A 22287-nucleotide genomic window follows, 5' to 3' on the forward strand; every position below is an offset into this window, starting at 1 on the left:
GCTAGGCCAGTTCAGAGCCACCACCATGGTGGAAAGTGGTCAGTCCATTGAAGGGCACTGTCTTCTACTGAGAGCGTTGCAGCGGGGCCCCCAGAGCACTGCCCCATCCATGGCTGTTTCTTCCCTTCCCAGCAGGTTTTTAAGATGGGGGGTCAGGACAGGTTCTGCCAGTCTCCTCCTACCAGCGCATGTTATGCGTAGACCTGTCTCTTTTCCTTACTCCACTCTTCCATCTCCCTTCCTGGTCCACAGTATATTTTACAAAGTCTTGATTCTTATTCTTTTTTTTAAACCTGTGTTTGTGGAGTGGTGGTGGGGAGGGATTGGGGAATCGCAGCACTGTGGAAATCTTTCTTCTTGGAAAATTTCCTTCAAGCCCGTATTGCAGTGAGTCAGGACATTTATTCTATGTTTATATCACTGAGGAGGACATCTGAATGTAACATCTCAGGCTGAACTTGGCACCCAGATTTAAAGTGGCTTCATATTTTTTTCAAAAGCAATGTGTGTGCTTTTTCAAAGGTAATATTATCATTCCCTAAACAGTAAATTTTATGTGCAATGCATTTTCTGATAGTTTTCATTTATTCTTTAATTCATTCAGCACATATTTAAAGAGCACCTGCTATGTGCCAGGCACTCTTCTAGGCACGGATGAGCCATCAGAGAAAAAACCGAGAAAAGCCCGGGCCTGAAAAAACTTAGAGTAGGGGGATGGTGAACACGCAATACACAAAGGAACATCACAGGGCTTTCCTGGTGGCACACTGGTTAAGAATCCGCCTTCCAGTGCAGGGGGCACGAGTTCGAACCCTGGTCCAAGAAGATCCCACATGCCGCGGAGCAACTAAGCCCATGCGCCACGACTACTGAGCCTGCGCTCTAGAGCCCGTGAGCCACAACTACTGAGCCCACGTGTCACAACTACTGAAGCCCACGTGCCTAGAGCCCGTGCTCCGCAAAAAGAGAAGTCACCGCAATGAGAAGCCCGCGTGCCTCAACGAAGAGTAGCCCCCACTCACTGCAACTAGAGAAAGCCCAGCAACACACAGCAATGAAGACCCAATGCAGCTAAAAAATAAATTAATTAATTAATTAAAAAAAAAAAAGAAACATCACATACGTAGTAGGTCAGGTAAGAGCCGTGAACATAAAATGAATTAGAGAACAGGGCAAAGTGGTAGTTTTCTCACAATTCTCTGAGGAAGGCACTGTTTATCCCCACTGTGCATATTCGGAACTGGAAGCCCAGAGAGGTCAGGCGACTTGTCTTGAGCCCCCCTAGGTAGTGAGTTAGTAGTAAAGGTTGCATTTGAATTTCAAGTCAAGCACGGGCTCTTAAGTTTAACTGCCTCTAAAGTAATGAAACTTAACTTCTAGCAAATCCCCAAATGCTGGTTTCCTTGAAAATTTAAAAGTCTCTTCTGTTGTATTGGTGTGTCTACACAAACACATTTTAAAATGAAAATACTGCCTTAATTTCAGTATCAGGTAGTAAGCACAGTGTTTGTGTAAGGTATTTTAATTTACACTAAATTAAAAAAAATGGAGAATCCTCATAAAGACTGTAGCATTTCCAGTGGGCCTTGAGGAATAAGTAGGATTTATTTTTAAAAATTATATCCTATTTGGGGCTTCCCTGGTGGCGCAGTGGTTGAGAGTCCGCCTGCCGATGCAGGGGACACGGGTTCGTGCCCCGGTCCGGGAAGATCCCACATTGCCACAGAGCGGCTGGGCCCGTGAGCAATGGCCGCTGAGCCTGCGCATCCGGAGCCTGTGCTCCACAACGGGAGAGGCCACAACAGTGAGAGGCCCGCATACCGCAAAAAAAAAAAAAAAAAAAATATATATATATATATATATGTATCTCCTATTTGAAATGTGTAAAAGACTATATTTAACGTATAAGTTATGAAGAGTAATATGAACACCCATGAACTCACTACCCATAGTTGTAAGTATACAACCCAATGAATTGTCACAGGGTGGACACACTTGTGAAACTAGCATCTCATTAAAAAAGACAAAAGACCATTACCAGCTCCTGAGATGCCCGCTCATGCCTCCCCCAGCCATCCTCCCTGTACCCCCGCACCTCCTGCCAAAGGTAACCACTATCCTGACTAATGTTACAGTTTAGTTTTTCTTGTTTTTGAAATTTATCAAAATGGAATCATGCAGTCTTTGCTTTTTCATGCCTAGCTTTTCTTTTTTTTTATTTATTTATTTTATTCATTTATTTTTGGCTGTGTTAGGTCTTCGTTGCTGTGCACAGGCTCTTTCTAGTTGCGGCGAGTGGGGGCTACTCTTCCTTGCGGTGCTTGGGCTTCTCATTGTGGTGGCTTCTCTTGTTGTGGAGCACAGGCTCTAGGCACACGGGCTTCAGTACTTGTGGTGCGCAGGCTTCAGTAGTTGTGGCTCGTGGGCTCAGTAGTTGTGGCACACGGGCTTAGTTGCTCTGCAGCATGTGGGATCTTCCCGGACCAGGGCTCGAACCCGTGTCGCCTGCATTGACAGGCGGATTCGTCACCACTGCGCCACCAGGGAAGCCTCGTGATTTGTGTTTTTAAAGAATTACTGTGATTGCTGTGTGGAGAATGGGTTGCAGAGGAATCCAGGTGATACATGCTTTCTTATCATTTAGGGTTTTATTCTATACTTAGATTTAAAAAAAATCTCCCTAGCTCGTGGCAACCACCATTCTACTTTCTGCCTCTATGAATTTGACTAGTCTAGGTGCCTCATGTAAGTGGAATCATACAGTATTTGTCTTTTTTGTGACTGCCTTATTTCACTTAGCATAAAGTGCTTGGGGCTCATCGTGTTGCAGTCAGAATTTCCTTTTTAAGGTTGAATAATATTCCATTTATGTTTAGAGCACATTTTATTTATCTATTAATAGACTTTTGGGTTGCTTCCACCTTTTGGCTTTTGGAAATAATTTTACTATGAACATGGGTAAACAAATACATGTTTGAGTCCCTGCTTTCAGGTCTTTTGGGTATATACCTATGAATGGAATTACTGGATCATATGGTAATTCTATGTTTAATTTCTTAAGGAACTGCCATACTGTTTTCCATAGTGGCTGCACCATTTTACATTCCCAACAACAGTGTACAGGGGTTCCAGTTTCTCTACACCCTTGCTAATAGTTGGTATTTTATGGGTTTTTGTTTGTTTTTTTGATAGTAGCCATCCTAGTGGGTGTGAGGTATTAGCTCATTGTGGTTTTGATGTGCATTTCAGAAATCTAAAGCTTTGAAAATGTTTGAAGAAAGGCGGATGGGGCCTCTGCCCTCACCAGGCCAGAGTGGACCCAGGTGTATCCATTAGGAAGCTTTTGCAGAGGTCCTGGTGAGAGAGGGTGGTGGCGGAGGAGCTGAGCGGGGAGGGTGGACTCCAGCAGAAGGAACAGGACTTGGTGGTAAATTGTCTGTGTTTGAGGCGGTGAAGGGCAGCAGAGAAGCTGGGAACACAGACCCTGGGTCTCTGGCTTGATAACTGTGTTGGGAACAGGTTGGGGGTGGTGTTTCTGGTCCATCCCCCCCCCCCCAGTGAAGTATTCCTGAGAGAACGACTTCGTTAGCTTCTTTCAGTGAGGGTTTTTTTTTTTTAAGACACATATTCTTTTATTTCTGTTAAACAGAATATACAATTATTGTTCCCTAGGCAGCCAACTTTTACTTATAACTACAATCTAATTTCGCGTTAACAAAACACAGACAGTGAAAAGACAACTTTGTGTAGATCTAATCACAATAGTAAATAATTTATACAGGGTTTTTTTGGTGACCAAACAACTTCAGGATTTTGTATAAATTCATCGATAGATGTGTTTACAGCAGGGGCACAGGGAGGGGCTTCCGAACGTTTGGGTCAAGAATCAGGATGTTCTTGTCTGAACAATAGAAGGAGCAGATTTCCAACAATGTTAGGATGGCAAATAGATTCTTAGTTCAGCTGAGGTCCGTCCCCATTAGCATTTGTCGTAATTTAACTTTTTCATCTAACTTATTCATAATGGAAAGGGTGTGAGCAACCTAGTTGGTTTGCTTCTTTGATGCCTACTTAGAGCCAGAAGCCTTATCGTAATTGTCGCGTATGCCCACTGCCTGGGAGGGCCGGTGCTCAGAGTTTTTTGCCTGGTTATGAATTAATGACTATCAAAATGTGGGGAAACCATTTCTGTGATCCACCAGGATTTTGTGGTACATATTTGTAATCACTTGATAACTCTGAGATGTCATTATAAGGAAGAAGTTGTTGATTATGTTTTTTTTTTTTTTTTTTTTTCCGGTACGCAGGCCTCTCACTGTTGTGGCCTCTCCCGTTGCGGAGCACAGGCTCCGGATGCGCAGGCTCCGGATGCGCAGGCTCAGCGGCCATGGCTCACGGGCCCAGCCGCTCCGCGGCATATGGGATCCTCCCGGACCGGGGCACGAACCCGTATCCCCTGCATTGGCAGGCGGACTCTCAACCACTGCGCCACCAGGGAGGCCCCGTTGATTATGTTTTTATTGAAATTAAGTAAGAAAAATCTAATCATTTTGTTCTTGAAAGGGAGAGTAAAATTTGTCCTAGTATAACTTTTGTTACTTTCACTGTTTCAGTGACTTATATTTATTTCATATCCTACCTATTAATATGACCAATTTTATGTAGTTTTATTACGATAACAACAAGCTTTAGTGTGTTTAAAAGTGTTGTATGCTTGTTATAAATTCACAGTGTCACTCAAGAAGGTTCAATAAACAGAGGTGGTAAGGTGATGACGATGCAGGTTTTGGGGACTTCCCTGGCGGTCCAGTGGTTAGGACTCCGAGCTCTCACTGCCGAGGGCCTGGGTTCAGTCCCTGATTGGGGAACTAAGATCCCACAAGCTGTGTGGTGTGGCCAAAAAAAAAAAAAAAGATTCAGTTTTTAAAATGTGAGGTGGTAGCTTATAAAACTACTGGTACACAGTTATCACTTGTCTCGAATGAGTGCTTTTTTCTCAAGGCGTATTTAGTTGTCAAGCTCTAGTATGCTTATTGGTAACATTTACGTTTTTGTTCTTTGGCAGAATTGTGTTTCTGCTGTTCAGTTATAAAATGTCCTTTCGCTCTCATTGTAGATCCGACGGAGGCGCCTGGCACGACTTGCTGGTGGACAGACCTCCCAGCCAAACACCCCGCTCACCTCTCCCCAGAGGGAGAGCCCTCCGGGGCCTCCTGTAGCAGCCTCAGCCCCAGGCCCGTCCCAGAGTCTTGGTCTCAATGTCCACATGACCCCAGCTACCTCCCCCATAGGTGCATCAGGTAAGCCTTGCCTTCACACCTGGGACACATTTATAGTTCCCACAACTGTAAGCTTGCTCTTACGCTTACAGTTGTGATGTTTCCACAACAACATAAAATGAATTGAACAATTGCTGAATTGAACAGCAACTGTTTAAAATCCTGCAAGCAGTAGTTTAAAGATTAAGATCATTAGAGTGTGTTTTGTTCATGTCTATTCATTTTGATAGTGATCTGTTGAAGCTACTTGTTTTCCCTTCTATAGCTTTCATCTTTTTTTTCCAAACAGGGTCAGGTCTTTATCTCTGATGGCAAGGAGATTAAGACTAAATTTGCTTCTGCTGATTTCATGAGTTTGGTTGATCCTTTTTTTTTAAGATAAAATAATCTGAATATGCAAGATTGAACTAATGGTCAAAATGACCATTAGTCATTTTGGGGCATCCCTGGTGGTGCAGTGGTTGAGAGTCCGCCTGCCGATGCAGGGGACGCGGGTTCGTGCCCCGGTCCGGGAGGATCCCACGTGCCGCAGAGCGGCTGGGCCCGTGAGCCATGGCCGCTGAGCCTGCGCGTCCAGAGCCTGTGCTCCGCAGCGGGAGGGGCCACAGCAGTGAGGGCCCGCGTACCGCAAAAAAAAAAAAAAAAAAAAGACAAGCCTCTGATTATGGATCTCCTTGTCTTCATTCTACATTGCCATAGAACTCTCTAAAATTTCAGGGTATGAAAGTTCACCTGATGTGATGTTTTCTATCTGTCTCATTGACAATTGTTTAACTATCGTAAAGGTTTATTTCTTTATAATTAATGAGCTCACAGTTGATATCCAGGACTGTCTTTGGTGGGAAATGCTGATATTGACTCACACTGTATGTTTGAAAATACCTGTCTTTTCACTAAGTGAACTTTTCTCTCAAACATAATCATTATTACCATTATAATTATATTAATAATTACGATTTTAATTAGGGAAAAGCAGATGCTAAGAGACCTGCGTTGATCATCATATCACCTGATAATGAAATATATGATTGTCAGCTCTGCAGTCATTTAATGCACTCTCCCTTTGTCACCTTGGAATAATCTGTCTTCATGGTCTAGGATAACTTGTCAATTTAAAGTATCTGCAGAGTTTCTGTTACTGTAACTCTCGTTAGGCATCATTGTAGGCTTCTCCCCATGCAAATGTAAATGCGTCTACGTAAATCTGTTAATTATAAAAGTGAGAGAGGTTCAGGCCAAATCACCAATTAATAGTAAACTACGCCTGTGCCTGAAATGTTTCCCGTGTACACTGCTTGGAGAAGGCGTGATGGTCTCTAACAGGACATGGGCTCAGGATTCCAACCGTGTTTCCTTCTTTTCCTTGGAATCTGTGCTACCAACAGCGCTGCTTGTCTCACCGTGATCAGACCCCACCCAGGATGCTGGAAACTGTCCAGGGAAGATATAGTGGCAAAGGGGAGGGGCTTAAAATTTCACTGCGTCAGCAAAGGTCAGGCAGGAGACCCAGAACTCTGCCTGCTCCTGGCAAGCTCCTCCACCCTCCCAGCCACAGCACGGCGTCTCTTTGGGACCACCAGGAAGAATCTCGGCGTGCCCCTTATGCCCGCTCACGTCAGCCACCTGGTCTCCCCTGTCCTCATCCCTCATCTCACAGTCTCTAATCATTACATGGTTTGTTACATGTACCTTTCCCACCCCACCTCCCCACCTCCTCAAATTCTGAAATCCCCCTGCTCGGTCACCAGCAGAATTCTGCTCTGTGCACATCCCTTCCCCTTGGTGCTCTCACTGGATCTGTGCTCTTCCTCTGTCACATTCTCATTTCTTCTAGACCATTCTTCCTCCACCCCAAAAACACATCGGTTTCAATCTCGTGTCACCAGACGGTATTCCCCACTCCTCTAGCTTGTCGTGGCTTATCCTCTGACCCCCCCACCCACGGTTCTGTCCACTGTCTATCTCTCCAATACCATTTCTGTCTTAATTCATGATGGTTTCAGTAGCCACATAGACGACGCTTCCAGCGCTCCGACCGCTCCGTTTCTTGAGCTCCTCTCCTTCAGCGACCTTTGCTTCCACCTGACTCCACCCACTCACTGCCATGGTCAGACTCTAGATCTTTCATTCTCAGTGATTTTCTGATCACCACCTTCAGCTTTCTAGCTCACCCCTCTGTGCCCAAATCCTGAGGGTTCCCTCGGGGCTGCAGTCCACTGACCCATCGCTTCCTTTGCTTTTTCCTCCCCTCGTGTTCTCACTTCCCTCCTCACCCTGTGGAACTTCCATCGTTAGACACTACTGTCACTCCCTCTCTGGCCTCTCTCTCGCTTTGTCTTACTCACTTGGTTAAACCACGATCCTCGTTTTAAATCCCATTCCCCTCCTATTCTTGGTCTCTTGCTGTGGAATAAGGCTAGAGAAAAACAATACTAGCTGTCTCATTTCAGACTTGTGATCACAAACTCAAGTGGACCCTGAATACTAGCAGGTAGTTATACCGTGTTTCCTGGTTCACTCTCCCACAGTCTATATCATACCTTCTCTTCCAATCTGTGGCACCTCATTCTCCATGTACACTCTCACCTGGTGGCCTGCCTGCCTATTTCGTGGAGAAAACAGATGCAGGCAGAAGGGAACTTACCTCCTTAAGCTTCGATCATGCCTCCACCCACCTACTCGAATGTGTGGCCAGTTCTTGTTGGGCTTGAACTGTCCCTGCCCTGACTGCAGGCTGCACCGCGGATCCCATCTCCTCTCACCTACCCACAGCCGTTGTTCCAGCAGTTCCTGTCTCTCTCCTGCTTCATCTGGTTTTCCATCTCAAGTGGAAACCTTTTATTTTTTCTTTTAACAGCCATTGTACATGCAGTTCCTTCTCCCCTCTTGGGAGTAAGTAGAAAGGAACTCTCTTGATCTCATATACTCTGCCAGCTTCCACCCCACATCTCTGCACCCCTTCACGACAGAACTTCTGGAAAGAGTTGCCTGTCCTCAGTCTCCTCCTTCTATCCTTGTACCTCTGCTGAGTCAAATCCCGTCAGGTGGGGCCTCCCGTGCTCCGCTCTGAGTCACTGTCTGATCTGACTTGTCAGCCCCATGCACCGTGGCTTTGGCCTTTTTCTCCTTGAGGTGCTTCCTCTGCTCGGCTCCGGAGCGTCACAGTCCTGGTGTTCATCCTATCTCCACCTGTTCCTTCTTAGCTCTTTGTGTGAGTCTTTTTCGTTTCCCTGGCTTCGAAGTGTCAGGGTTCCAGGACTCAGTTAACCTCTTGTCCTCTCCAGCTATGCTTATTCTCTTACTGATTTTATCCAGCTTCCTGGGTTTAGTTGGTATTTCTAATCTGATGATGCCTAAGTTTATACCTCCAGCTCAGACCTGTCGTTTGAACCTCAGACTCATGCATCATCTACTACACATCTCACAGGTAACACGTCCAAAATCGAGCTCCTGATATTCCCTTACATCTTGTCTTTTCCTAGGACCCCTTCTCAATAAATGACAACTTTTTTTTTTTCTAGTTACTTAAGCCTAAAATTTCTCTCTTCTTTTTACCTCATATTCTAGATCGGGGGTCAGCACACTCTTTCTCTAAAGAGCCAGATAAGTCTTCCCTGGTGGCGCAGTGGTTGAGAGTCCGCCTGCCGATGCAGGGGACACGGGTTCGTGCCCTGGTCCGGGAAGGTCCCACATGCCGTGGAGTGGCTGGGCCCGTGCGCCATGGCCGCTGAGCCTGTGCATCCGGAGTCTGTGCTCCGCAACGGGAGAGGCCAAAACAGTGAGAGGCCCGCGTACCGCAAAAACATAAATAAATAAAGAATAAAATAAAGGGCCAGATAGTAAATATTTTTGGCTCTGCAGGCTGTGCAGTCTCTGTCACAAATATTCTTCTCTGCCCCGTAGCCCAAAAGCAGCCATAGGCAATATGTAAACTAATGATTTGCTGTGTTCCAATAAAACTCTGTTTACAAAAATAGGTAAGTGTGGCCTGTGGGCTATAGCTTGCCGACCCCAGCTCTAGATCTATCAGCAAAATTTAGAACCAGACCCGATTCTCACCATCTCTTCTCATCTCACCACCTCTCCAGGTTCAAGGCACTAGCATATCTTGCCTGGATTACTGGACTGGGCTCCAGACTGGTCTCTCCATGCCTACCCTTGCTTCACCTCAGTCTGTTCTCAGTGTAGAGCCACACTGGATCCCACTAAAGCATAAGTACAGCATTGTATGACAGCAGCGTTATTTTTTACAGCAAGCAGGATAGTTACTATCACAAACCAACAGACTCGGGCGACTCTGAATGGTTAGTTCTTGGCAGTGCACCTCTCTGCTGTTAAGTCCCGATTATGTTTCTCATATAATCATCATTATTCATAATCATAAATAGGTAGATATTATGAGCCATGCCTTTGGCAGGTTGGATAAACAGATTTTCAGGGATCTATTAAATAAGCTTAAACAAAACAGAATAGAAAACGAACCCCTCGTAAGACAGGTCACATCATTTTCTGTTGGCTCCCGGCCTCACTCAGAATGAAAGTCAGAGTCCTCACCTCGACCCGGGGCCATATGTGACCTGGCCCGGCCCCAGCCCTGCCCTCCTCTCTCACTGCCCTTCTTGCTCCCTCTGCTCCAGCCATACTGGGTTCCCCTCTGTTCCTGGAACATTCCAGGCATGGTACCTAGTGGGGGCCTTTGTATTTGCTATTTCTTCGCCTAGAATGCTCCTACCCTAAAATCCACATGGCTTTTTCGTTCAGCTCTTCAGTTGTTTATCCAAGTGTCACTTTCTCAAAAAGGCCTTCTCTGGGTCTTCCCTGGTGGCGCAGTGGTTGAGAGTCTGCCTGCCAGTGCAGGGGACACGGGTTCGAGCCCTGGTCTGGAAGGATCCCACATGCCGCGGAGCAACTGGGCCCGTGAGCCACAGCTACTGAGCCTGTGCGTCTGGAGCCTGTGCTCCGCAACAAGAGAGGCTGCGATAGTGAGAGGCCCGCGCACCGCAACGAAGAGTAGCCCCCGCTCACCGCAACTAGAGAAAGCCCTCGCACAGAAACGAAGACCCAGCACAGCCAAGAATGAATAAATTAATTAATTTTTTAAAAAGGCCTTCTCTGACCACCTTGTATAAAAGTGCAACCTCTATCTGACATAGACACTTTTTCTTCCAGATCCTTTCACCAGCTGACATAGCATGTATATTACTTGTATATTCTGTTTCCTGTGCTTCCTCTGCTAGAGTATAAGCTCTGCGGGACAGGGACTTGTGTCCATTTTATTCACTGCTGCGTGCCCAGTGCCTTAACAGTGCATGCCACATGGTAGGCACCGAATCAAGATCTGTTGATCAGTATGTGGATTGCAAGAGCAAATGACCAAAACAACATAGGCACGTGTAGTTCAAACAAAAGAAATCTCAGGAGGTTGTGCTAGCTTTCCATGAAAACAATGTGAAACCTCACGAGGAGGATGGCTTATGCTTGCCTCCTTTGGTCCTAGATGGTAAAAATAGGGCCAGTGGGTAGCTTCATTATCCCCTGAGCATGAAGGGACGACTTCTTTTCCAGAATGATGTGCTTTCTAACAGAGACAAATACTGGGTGGGCTGCCACCCATGGGAAGGAGGTCCTCATCCGGGAGTGACTTGGCAGTCACCTGGCAGCCTTCTTAATTGAGATGCTTTCAGTTACAAGTAACTTTCAATTAAAGTACCTGAAGCTGTAGTGAGTCCTACAAGTTGTTTCTCCCATCTAGTCCCAGCTTCTTTTTTTTTTTTTTAATTTAATTTATTTATTGGCTGCGTTGGGTCTTCGTTGCTGTGCGCGGGCTTTCTCTAGTTGCGGCGAGCGGCTACGCTTCGTTGTGGTGCGTGGGCTTCTCATTGCCGTGGCTTCTCTTGTGGCGGAGCCCGGGCTCCAGGGGCGCGGGCTTCAGTAGTTGTGGCACACGGGATCTAGAGCGCAGACTCAGTAGTTGTGGCACATGGGCTTAGTTGCTCTGCAGCATGTGAGATCTTCCCGGACTAGGGCTCGAACCCATGTCCTCTGCATTGGAAGGTGGATTCTTAACCACTTCGCCACCAGGGGAGTCCCCAAAGTGATATTTTGTTCTGTTGTTTTGATTTGATTTTAGTTACAGTATTTAATTTATATCAATTCTAGATAAAGTCAAAGAGACCCTCCGTTTTTTAAGTTTAAGAAAGAAGTGGGGGCTTCCCTGGTGGCACAGTGGTTGAGAGTCTGCCTGCCAATGCAGGGGACATGGGTTCGAGCCCTGGTCCGGGAAGATCCCACATGCCGTGGAGCAACTAAGCCCGTGCGCCACAACTGCTGAGGCCCGCACGCCTAGAGCCCGTGCTCCGCAACGGGAGAAGCCGCTGCAATGAGAGGCCCACATACCGCAACAAAGGAGTAGCCCCGGCTCGCTGCAACTAGAGAAAGGCCACATGCATCAACGAAGACCCAACACAGCCAAATAAATAAGTAAAAAGAAAGAAGTGGGGTCCCTCCTAGATTCTAGATGGTGTGTAGAGATTGGGGAACACCGGTAGACATAATAAATTCTGGGGGGAATTGCCCCACTTGAGCCTTGTGAAGATCATATGGAGGGTTGAGGAAAAAAAGAATTCAGATGATATTCTTGCTGTCTTATAAAAATATTGCAAATACAGTATATTATACTCTATGATATACTCTGGCACTCTATTACTATAGGGTTATTGTATACATAGTATAGCATAGCACCCTATGTTACAAATATAGTTACTTAAACAACTTATTGTAATTATCAATTTAATTTTAGAACTGGTTTTTATAAGGTAGAGATTTAAAAGCTGCTAAATTGATATCCCATAAAAATTGTTGAACTTTATTATTTTACTAAAAAGTTGTCAGTTCTTTCAGTGTGGTAGGTAAAATGATATTCTCTTCAGGACATTGTTGATGCTCTGTTATTTACTCCTTCAATAAATATTTATTGAGGACTTATTTTGGGTTACACTGGAATTAATGATTTAAAGTTTTACTGTCTTCGCTAAGCTTATTTCAAAATTCTCACTACATCAGATGCTTTTGGTATTTTACTTGAATCTACTTATGAATAGTAAAAATTTAGTTTCTCTTTCCCTCCTGAGTCCTGCAAACGTTTTAATAAACAGGTCTGGGACTTCCCTGGTGGTGCAGTGGTTAAGAATCCACCTACCAATGCCAGGGTCACAGGTTTGATCCCTGGTCCAGGAAGATCCCACATGCCGCGGAGCAACTAAGCCCGTGTGCCACAACTACTGAGCCTGCTCTCTAGAGCCAGCGAGCCACAACTACGGATCCCGCGCCACAACTACTGAAGCCCGCGTGCCCTAGAACCCGCACACCGCAACTACTGAGCCTGCGTGCTACAACTACTGAAGCCCACACACTCTAGAGCCCGTGCTCTGCAATAAGAGAAGCCACAGCAATGAGGAGCCCATGCACCGCAACGAAGAGTAGCCCCTGCTCGCCGCAACTAGAGAAAGCCCGCGTGCAGCGACAAAGACCCAACACAGCCAAAAAAAATTAAAAATTGAAAAAGAAAAACAGGTCCATGTTAAAACCTGCTGTCAGGCATGGATAAAGCCTTCAACGAAGAGAGACTTGAAAGGGTGGCAAGTGGACTTTCTTGGGATGCTGGGAGGGTTAAAGTTTCATCCACTTGATAGTTGTTTCAGCTACAAGTGATAACTCAAGTTGTTTTGTTTTGCTTTTTAAAATATATGAGCCATTTTCGTTTCAGCAACATAGGTATATATTTTTTAAGTACTTGAAAATGCCTGGGTAAACTTTTTTTTTTATAGAAAGATATTCATAGAGTTAAAGTAATTTTTAAAATTCTATGAAAAAGATGTTTTTGAAGACATTACTAGAAACACTGTGTCCCTGTGTGCCTGGCGGTGGTTCACTACACTGTGGGCTCTGTGAGGGCAAGGATGATGTCAGGATTTTTGTTTTCCCCAAACGATCACAAGATAAGATCTTCAGTTAATAAATGGATTGATCTGTATTTAAGGACATGGCTTAGATGGATCTATTCGACATCTTATTATGAAAATTTTAAGCATACAGAGAAGTAGAAAGAATTTTGCAGTGAATGCTTATATACCCATCACCTAGATTCTACCATTAACATTTTACTGTATTTGTTTTATCACACATCTCTCCATCTGTCTGTCTCTCTATCCGTTCACTAAGGTATCTTATTTTTGGTACATTTCAAGGATATTTCTGGACTGTCTTGGAAGCTGATTTGTACTCAGGGACCATAGTTTGAATTAGTGAAAGAGAAGGTGATGAGTTGGTTTTAGGTATCAGATGTAGCTGTGTAACTGACCTCATGTGATATCTGTTGATAAATTATGATTTCTTGCTAACATTCCTATGATTTTAATGTTCCTTCAACCTTCAGTGTAATATTCTGATAGAAATTCCTTGGTTGCCAACTGTCATGATTGTGTGAATGCCGATTCTGTGTGTTTACTGTTGCCGTTACAAATAGCTTTGACTTTATCTCACATGACACTTCACCTTTCATGTCTCTTCTGGTTAGGAGTAGCCCATCGAAGCCAGAGCAGTGAAGGAGTCAGTTCTCTCAGCAGCTCGCCCTCCAATAGCCTTGAAACACAATCTCAGTCTCTCTCACGTTCCCAGAGCATGGATATCGATGGAGTCTCTTGTGAAAAAAGGTAAAGTAAGCCAGTTTTCCAGTAAGCGCTTTGTTGATGGAAAGGGAACGATCCATTCACTTTAATCTCTAGTCCAGTGGTCTCAGATGCCAGCCCAGGGATCCATGCCAGTCCTTAACAAATCAGAGCTAAATATAATAAATTGAAAGGTCTTTGTTTTATTCTGAAATGTTCCGTATACCTTTTTTTGGTTTTGGTGTTGCAGTGTCTTTTATGAAATAATGGTATAGGTGGTAAAAATAATTTTTTTAATGTCTTTATTTTGTAAATGCAAAGTTGGCAAGCATAAGTCAGCCCCTAAAAATTTCTGCAAAGATTTACTGCTTGGTGAAATTTTAAAAGTTTGGAAGGGTATAGGCAGGTAAGCCCCATATTCTAGGAGCTCCATGAGGATCAGGGTGTCTTGGAGCAGAGCCTTCCTGTGTTGCAGGTGTACTGTGACAAGATAACAGAGTCGCTGAAGGGTTCGTTACTCCTTGGGCAGCCAGACCTCCAGGGCCTGGCTCCTTTGCCCTCAAGCAGCCCCCTCTGTTTATGTCAGTGGGCCAGACAGATACCATTTTCTGTGTGTGTTAGGATACTAGGGTGTCGTGTACTTTGTGGGTTGGGGTTAGGAGCCAGGTCAGGGATTACCCCTCATTAGGCAAGAATTCAGAAAGGACTACACTCCCAGGAAGAAGATCAAGTAGAAAAAAATCAACCCCATAGAGTAAAAACCATTGCGTTCTTATTACCTTTGCTCTGAGTGGATGAATTTTTAAAAATCAAGTCAACTCTGCAATTTCTTGGCCAGTGGGTAACTTTCACATGGGTTTAGAACCTAAATTTACACCACTGTGGTAGTCTGAAAAACATCAGGCTAAGAACTGTCATAGACAATGGACTCTTTAGTGTCTTTAGGCATCTAGCAGATACAAACATAAATCATCCAAGTCTTTAGAAAATGTCCTTAGAAAAATTTCCAAGAAATATGAACTCATGGTCAAAAATTAAAAGTATGCTAGAAAAAAGCCACCATGAGTAAGAGTCTGTAGAATCAATAAAAACAGAATTATTCACCTAGAGGTTTTTGGGTTTTGGAATTATCAAATACAGAATGTAAAATTTGTATGTTTAAATAAATTTAAAAGGGTATTGAAAACATGAATGAGGTGTAAGCAACTATAAAAACAACCAAGCACATGTGAAAAAGAACCAAAGAGAATTTCTAGAAATGAAAAGATAATAATAAACATTGGGTTAAAATAACTAAAGAGAAATTAACAAATGGAATGATAGAGCTGAAGAACTTACCCAGAGTGCACCACAAAGAGAAAAAGAGCTGAAAAGTATGAAGGGTATTTAGAAATATAGAGGACCCAGATCCAATACATATCTAATAGAAATGTCAAAAGGAGAGAATAGGCAGACTGGGAAATTCCCCACCCCTCTCCTTATTTCATGTTTTTTCCTCTGCTGGTTTGGAAGCCATTATCAAAAAGATAAATGGCTGAGGATTTTTATGGAGTTGATAAATGTTATGAATCCTCAGATTCAGGAAGCCCAACAACTCACGAGCAGATTAAACAAAGAGAAATTCATATCTTGATATTTTATAGTAAAATTGCAGAACACCGAAGACAAAGACGTTTAAAGCAGCCAGAGAGAAATGAGAGATTATCTACAAAAGAACAATGGTTAGATAGATGTCTCAGTGATGGAGGCCAGAGGATGGTGGAAATAGCATTAAGTGCTGAGAGAAAGTAACTAACTGTCAGCTGGGAATTATGTGCCCTTGTGGAACTATCTTTTAAGAGCAGGGGTGAAATAAAGACATTTATAGATTTAAAAAACAAACTAGAACAGCCTGATAGTCTGCCACCAGAAGACCCCAACTTTTAATAGATGCAGTTTAAGACGAAGGAAAATGATCTCAGGACTAATGTCTGAGATGCAAGAAGGAAAGATGAGTCAAGAAAATATTAAACATGTGGTAACCCTAAACACTGATGGTGTAAGACAGTAATAGCAGTTTATGAAATAGTATAGGGGGAGAGAAGTAAATCATCAGGTAGATCTAACATACTGAATAGCAATAGCAGGTAAGCCAGAAGGGGAGTGATTATATACTTGGGAGAAGGGTAAAGACAGTGGCCAACTTTTAGATTTTGAGTTAAGAATACTTGATAAAGTTTCAAGGGTAACCACTGAAAGAATAGAAAGAGTCTATTTTCAAACCAACAAAGGGAAAATATGGAATTGGGGTGGGTAGGGAGGGGATTTAAGTCAATTCAAAGAAAGGGAAGAAAGAAACACAGATTTTAAAAAAGAGGCAAACAGCACAAAATAAGATGGTTAAAAGAAATGAAAATATGTCAGTAATCACAGTAAATCACAGTGAAACGTCAGGTTGGATTAAAACAAAATAGAACACAGCTTTATTCTTGTTTACTGAATGCATACCTGAAACATTAGCTTAGAGAAAGTTTGAAAATAAAAGAAAGGGAAAAAATATACCAGGCAAATACTAAACAAAAGAAAATAGGGGAAAGTATATTAATAAATTAGACTTTGTCACAAAGTATTACTAGAAATAAGCACTGTACAGTGATAAGTGTTTAGTTTACCAGTAGGATATAACAGTTTCCAAAGTATATGCACTTAGTAATATAATAGCAACATGAAATAAGGCAAATCTTGATAGAACTAGAGGAAATTGACACAGACATAATCATAATGGGAGGTTCTTAACGTCTTCTTCAGCCATCAATAGAGCAAAGAGAATAAACATCAGTAAGCATATGGACAAATTAAACAACACAGCTAACAAGTTTGATCTAATTGAAAGATACAGAACTTTGCACTCTGCAGTTGGAGAATACACATTCTTTTCTGATAAGACCCATTGACCCAAAGGTTTCAGGAGTCAGAATCATACAGATCATGTTTTCTGACATTAGCTTAGATAATTATATAAGGTAAAAAAATCTTTTAAAAACCCATCATGAATTTGGAAATTTTAAAAACATCATGCTTCTAAATACAAGTCAAAGAAGAAATCATAATGGAAATTTGGAAGTATCTAGAACTGAACAATAACAAATATTACATATCATCATTTGTGTGTTGCAGCTAATGTGCTTCTTAAAGAGAATATAAAGCTATATATAATATATTAAAAATGAAAAATGGAAAAAGAATATAAATAAATATTGGGAATAAAACCCCTTTTCTTGGAATACTTTTCCTCTGGATATGTGCATGGCTAACCTCCTTCATATTTTTGCCCAGATAGCATTTCAGTGAGGTCACCCCATTTAAAAGGGGGAAAGCCCTGCCCTCTCAATTGCCTTTTCCCTGCTCTTTTTTCTTTAATTTTTCCATAGCACTTATCATATAGTATATGCTTTGTTTATTGTTTATTATCTTTAACTAGAATGGAAGCTCCATGCTGCAGGGTTTTTTTTGTCTGTTTGTTTGTTGGCATCTCAGACACCTGGAACAATGCCTGCATAGAATGGGCACTCAGTAATACTTGTTACTGAAAAAGAGAATTCTGTGAAAAATGTAAATATGCAGGATGCACATAAATTTTAAAACTTAGATGAAAATCAAATTCCTAGAAAAACACATTCTCCCAAAATTGACTCAAGAAAAAAGAGAGAACCTGAATAATAAAAAAAAAAAAGTGAAATAAATTGAATCAGCATTTTAAAATTTTCCAAAGAAAGCACGTTTCTCAAATGATTTTATAGGTAATTCCAGCATTCCAACTTTACACGCATTTTTCAGGTAAATTTTAAACTTACCAAATCAGTTTACGAGGCTAATATGACCTTAATGTACAAAACCAGACAAGAATAATGTAAAAGAAGAAAATTAATTACATGGTAATCATACTTATAAACATATTTGCCAAAGTCTGAAGATATTGGCAAATCAAATACTGCAGCACATAAAAAGAAGACAAAACATCTATGGGGCTAGATGCCAGGATAGCAGTTACTGTGGGCTAGCGTAGTAGTGATTGAAAGGGTCATGAGGGGGGGACTTTTGGGGTGCTGGTAATGTTCTGTTGCTTGATCTGGGTGCCGGTTACATTAGTATGTTTCCTTTGTGAAACTGTTCAGCCAAACACATCATGTATGCACATTTCTGTATATTTCAACTAAAAGATTAGTTAAAAAAAATAATATAACATGACCAACTTGGGTTTATCTTAAGAATGCAAAGGTGCTTTAACATTAGAAAATCTATAAATATTATTCACCACATTATATATTAAATAGAAAAGCCATATAATCTTGGAAGTTGCAAAGGTTTGATACAATTCAACACTGATTCATGGTAAAAATCTTAGCAAACAGGAGACAGAAAGTTGCATCCTTAAACTGTAGGGCAGAGACAGAGCTCACCAAATATTCCACAGGCTCCCCTGCATTTCCAGTCTCCTTTGCCATTAGATGGGGGCCAATTAACTAGTTCTGTCCAGTAGACTTGTGAATGGAAGTGACATGTGTCACTTTTAGGTGAAGGCAGTTGAGCCAGTGTTCCTCCTCCATCCCTCTCTTCTCTTGCTCCAGTGACCTTGGAGGCTGTATATTGCAGATGGCATAGATTAAAGATGGAGTAAGGTTGCTTCACTCAGCAAACTTTGCGGAAGCAAGAAACAAACGCTTATAGTGTGAAGCCTCTAAGATTGCAGAGTGTATGTGTTACCACAGCATAGCCTCTTATTCTCACTAATATAAAGGACATCTACCAAAAAACCACAGCAGCTCTCATACTCAGTGGTAAGAAATTAGAAGCATTCTCTTTAAAATCAGGAATAAAAAAAGGATGAGTGCTGTTTCTGCTTCTATTCAACATGGGATCCTACCCACTGCAGTAAAGCAAGTTAGGATTGGAGTGAAAGAAACAAAACAGTTATTATTTGGAGATAAAATGATTGCCTTATAAGCCCAGTGTATAAGTAAACAAGTAGCTTATAAGAGGTCTGTGTCTAAAGTCAGTTACATTACTATGTACTCGCAACAAATGAGAAAACTTAATTTTTAAAAAGGCCCATTCACAATTTTATTTAAAAATATTTGGTGCCGGGCTTCCCTGGTGGCGCAGTGGTTAAGAATCTGCCTCCCAATGCAAGGAGCATGGGTTCGAGCCCTGGTCTGGGAAGATCCCACGTGCTGCGGAACAACTAAGCCTGTGCGCCACAACTACTGAGCCTGGGCTCTAGAGCCCGTGAGCCACAGCTACTGAAGCAAGCCCACGCACCTAGAGTCCATGCTCCGCAACAAGAGAAGCCACCGCAATGAGAAGGCCGCGCACCACAGTGAAGAGTAGCCCCCCCTTGTCACAACTAGAGAAAGCCTGCATGCAGCAGCAAAGACCCAACACAGCCAAAATATATATATATATATACACATATATATACACACATATATACACATATATATATACATATATATATATATGTATATATATATAGTGCCTAAAGATAAATTTAGCAAAAGAAGTGAAAGACTTAGAGAGAAAATTATCAAAGTTTATTGAAAGAAGACCTTAAATACTTGGAGAGAGGTACCTTGTCCATGGATAGATCAGTAATATAATGAGGTCTTTTCTTCGCAATTTGATCTATAGAGTCAGTGAAATTCTAGTTAAAATCCCAACAGGAGTTTTAAGGAACCTGTCAAGCTGATTCTTAAGTATGTGTGGAAGAGCAAAGGGCCAAGAATGGCCAAGAGTCTCTTGAAGTAGAAGAACAAGGTAGAGGCGTTGACCTAGCAGATAGCAAGCTTTATTTTGAAGTCGTAGTAAGTACAATACAGTGATATTGGCTCAGGGACAGACAGATTGTCTAATGCAACAGCAATGAGTATCCAGAAGGAGACCCTCACACATATGATAGTTGGACATATGACGTAGGTGATTTCATATTGGTGTTGAAAAGGATGGTCTTTTCAATAAATGGTGCTGGGACAATTATTTAATGTGGGGGAAATAATATATGTAGTTCACCAGATTTTATAATCAGGCTCTGATTGATTGTATTTCATTTAGAAATAGTATGTATAGAAAATCTGCTCTTAAGTTTTGTTTTTGAAAGTGAGCCTAAGAAAATAACAACTTGAGGAAAATATTTCCAACAATATTATTATTTTTTTTGAAAGTGAGCCTAAGGAAATGACAACTTGGGAAAAATATTTTCAACAAGAATGATAGAATGTTTATATCCTAATATATGAAGAGCTCTTAAAAATTAATGAGAAAAAAGATGAACCTTTATTATTTTGCTTTCCTGACTGATTGTGATTCATATTTTAAAACTTTTACTCAGGGAATTCCCTGGCGGTCCCATGGTTAGGACTTGGTGCTTTCAGTGCTGAGGGCCCGGGTTCAATCCTTGGTCGGGGAACTAAGGTCCTTTAAGCCGTGCGGCACACGGCCAAAAAAAAAAAAACCCCAGAAAACAAAAACTTTTCCTCAACCAGCAGCTATGACATTGGGTGGATTTATCAAAGGTAAAAGACTGATTGTCTTTTATACTTAAAGCATGTCCCAGGTGGATGTGGATTCAGGAATTGAAAATATGGAAGTTGATGAAAATGACCGAAGAGAAAAAAGGAGCCTCAGCGATAAGGTTGGTAAGAGATGAAGCCCTTGCTTCTGTTTTTAGTTACAGGTAATATAAATAAGTACTGCTTCATGTCTTGTATCTGTAAAGTCTGTGAGAGAATGCCACCCCAAAGCAGCAGATCCTATTTAGGTGACTGGGTTTTTTCTTTTACTTTTTTCAGGAAAAGTGGGTAGCCTTGATCACCCTTATTAATGGAAGTATAACTCAGTCCTTTTATCTGATAAAAATCCTTCAGTTATCTTGTTTCAGGTCCATGTTTTTATCAGTAAATGTTAGCAAATTTAGAGCTAATTTGAATTTTTTTCTGTTGGTCTTTAATTGCTTAAGCAAGTAGGTCATCACATCTTTGGTTGTATTCTGAGGGAAATGACTGGGAATTGAAGCAAGAATGTGAGGAAACAGGAGGCTTTTATATTTTGTTATCATCTGAGCTTTAGTTCCCTATATTTAGAAAAAGGATTTTTTGGGTTTTTGGTGTGTGTCGTGGTGTAGAACTGGTAGAGATAATTGCATCACTTTCTGTTCAGTAAAGTATTGGTGTTCGGCAACGTTATTAGAAGCTGGACTGTAGCCTCCTGGTGGTGCAGTGCTTTATTTTGTATAGGTTTTGAATGTTTACAAAGTTCTTTCATATATGATACTTTCTGTGATTTAAAGTAGTGAAAAACATTGAATTCTGGAAAAATTTCTAGAGAAAAATTGGTTATATACCTAGAATGTCAACCTGGTCTTTTAGCATTCAGAAAAGTAAATAAATGGGATATATGTACATCCTTTATCACTGTCTTCCTTGGCAATTGCTGATAACAATCCTGCTGTTTTATACTCCCCCCCCATAGACTTTTGTGGTAAGCTCATGAGACCTACATATTGTAACCTTGAAGTCATAGTAGCAAGTTTATTTTTCCCTAAATCAGTAGGTGAATAGTGTTATGCATTTCTAAAATATCCTCATTTGTAAAGAAATTAAATCAGAATTAGGTATTTCTGTTAAAGTCTAACTCACACCTCCTACTACTTGAAATTAACCCTCAAATCTTCTTCCTCACAAGGAGCCTTCATCAGGTTCTGAAGTGTCTGAAGAACAGGCCTTACAGCTGGTCTGTAAGATCTTCCGTGTCTCCTGGAAGGACCGGGACAGAGATGTCATCTTTCTTTCTTCTCTTTCTGCACAATTTAAGCAGAACCCAAAAGAAGGTAGGAATCAAGCTCAGCTGTCTTATTTCAGAGCCCTTAATAGAAAACCAGAATGAAAAATCTTTTGTCTTTCCCTCCTATCCACATTCATTGTCTTGCTTTGCGGTTGTATTTTTGATTACAAGGATACTGGTTGATGATGACACTGCTGTTTAGCTACTTTCCACCTATCTTATTGATAAATTATTTTTTTTACTTTTATGATTTCTCTAAAGGAAAACTGTATAAATAAGTTAATGGTCTTTACTGTCACAGGGTTGAAGTTTTTTCCTTTGCAATAAGAAGGTGCTTAGAGCATTAGCGCCTCTTATACTCTGGGCAGAAGTATACTGGGTAGTCTCCGGGGATCCTGAGAGAGGCGCTCTGGATGACCTATACCCGCTGTAAGTGCCTCCCGGGTCATATGGAGACAGTGGAGTAAATCTGCTTGATTAAACTGCTTAGCAAGATAGCACATGTTGATATTTTGCAGTGTTTACAG

General features: G+C 41.9%; 1 protein-coding gene across 1 annotated transcript in view; it reads left to right on the top strand.

Annotated features, from left to right (window-relative positions):
* Positions 1-22287, top strand: part of UBE4B (ubiquitination factor E4B) — a gene marked incomplete at both ends in the record, with an annotated part of 114222 nt that overhangs the window by 23425 nt on the left and 68510 nt on the right. The window contains 4 exon segments of the mRNA XM_079697982.1: positions 5117-5300; positions 13855-13990; positions 20525-20612; positions 21662-21806. Of these exon segments, the coding sequence (XP_079554108.1) occupies positions 5117-5300; positions 13855-13990; positions 20525-20612; positions 21662-21806 (553 nt within the window).

Source organism: Hyperoodon ampullatus (genome assembly GCF_949752795.1).
Source record: "Hyperoodon ampullatus genome assembly, chromosome: 2".
Lineage (NCBI taxonomy): Eukaryota > Metazoa > Chordata > Mammalia > Artiodactyla > Ziphiidae > Hyperoodon > Hyperoodon ampullatus.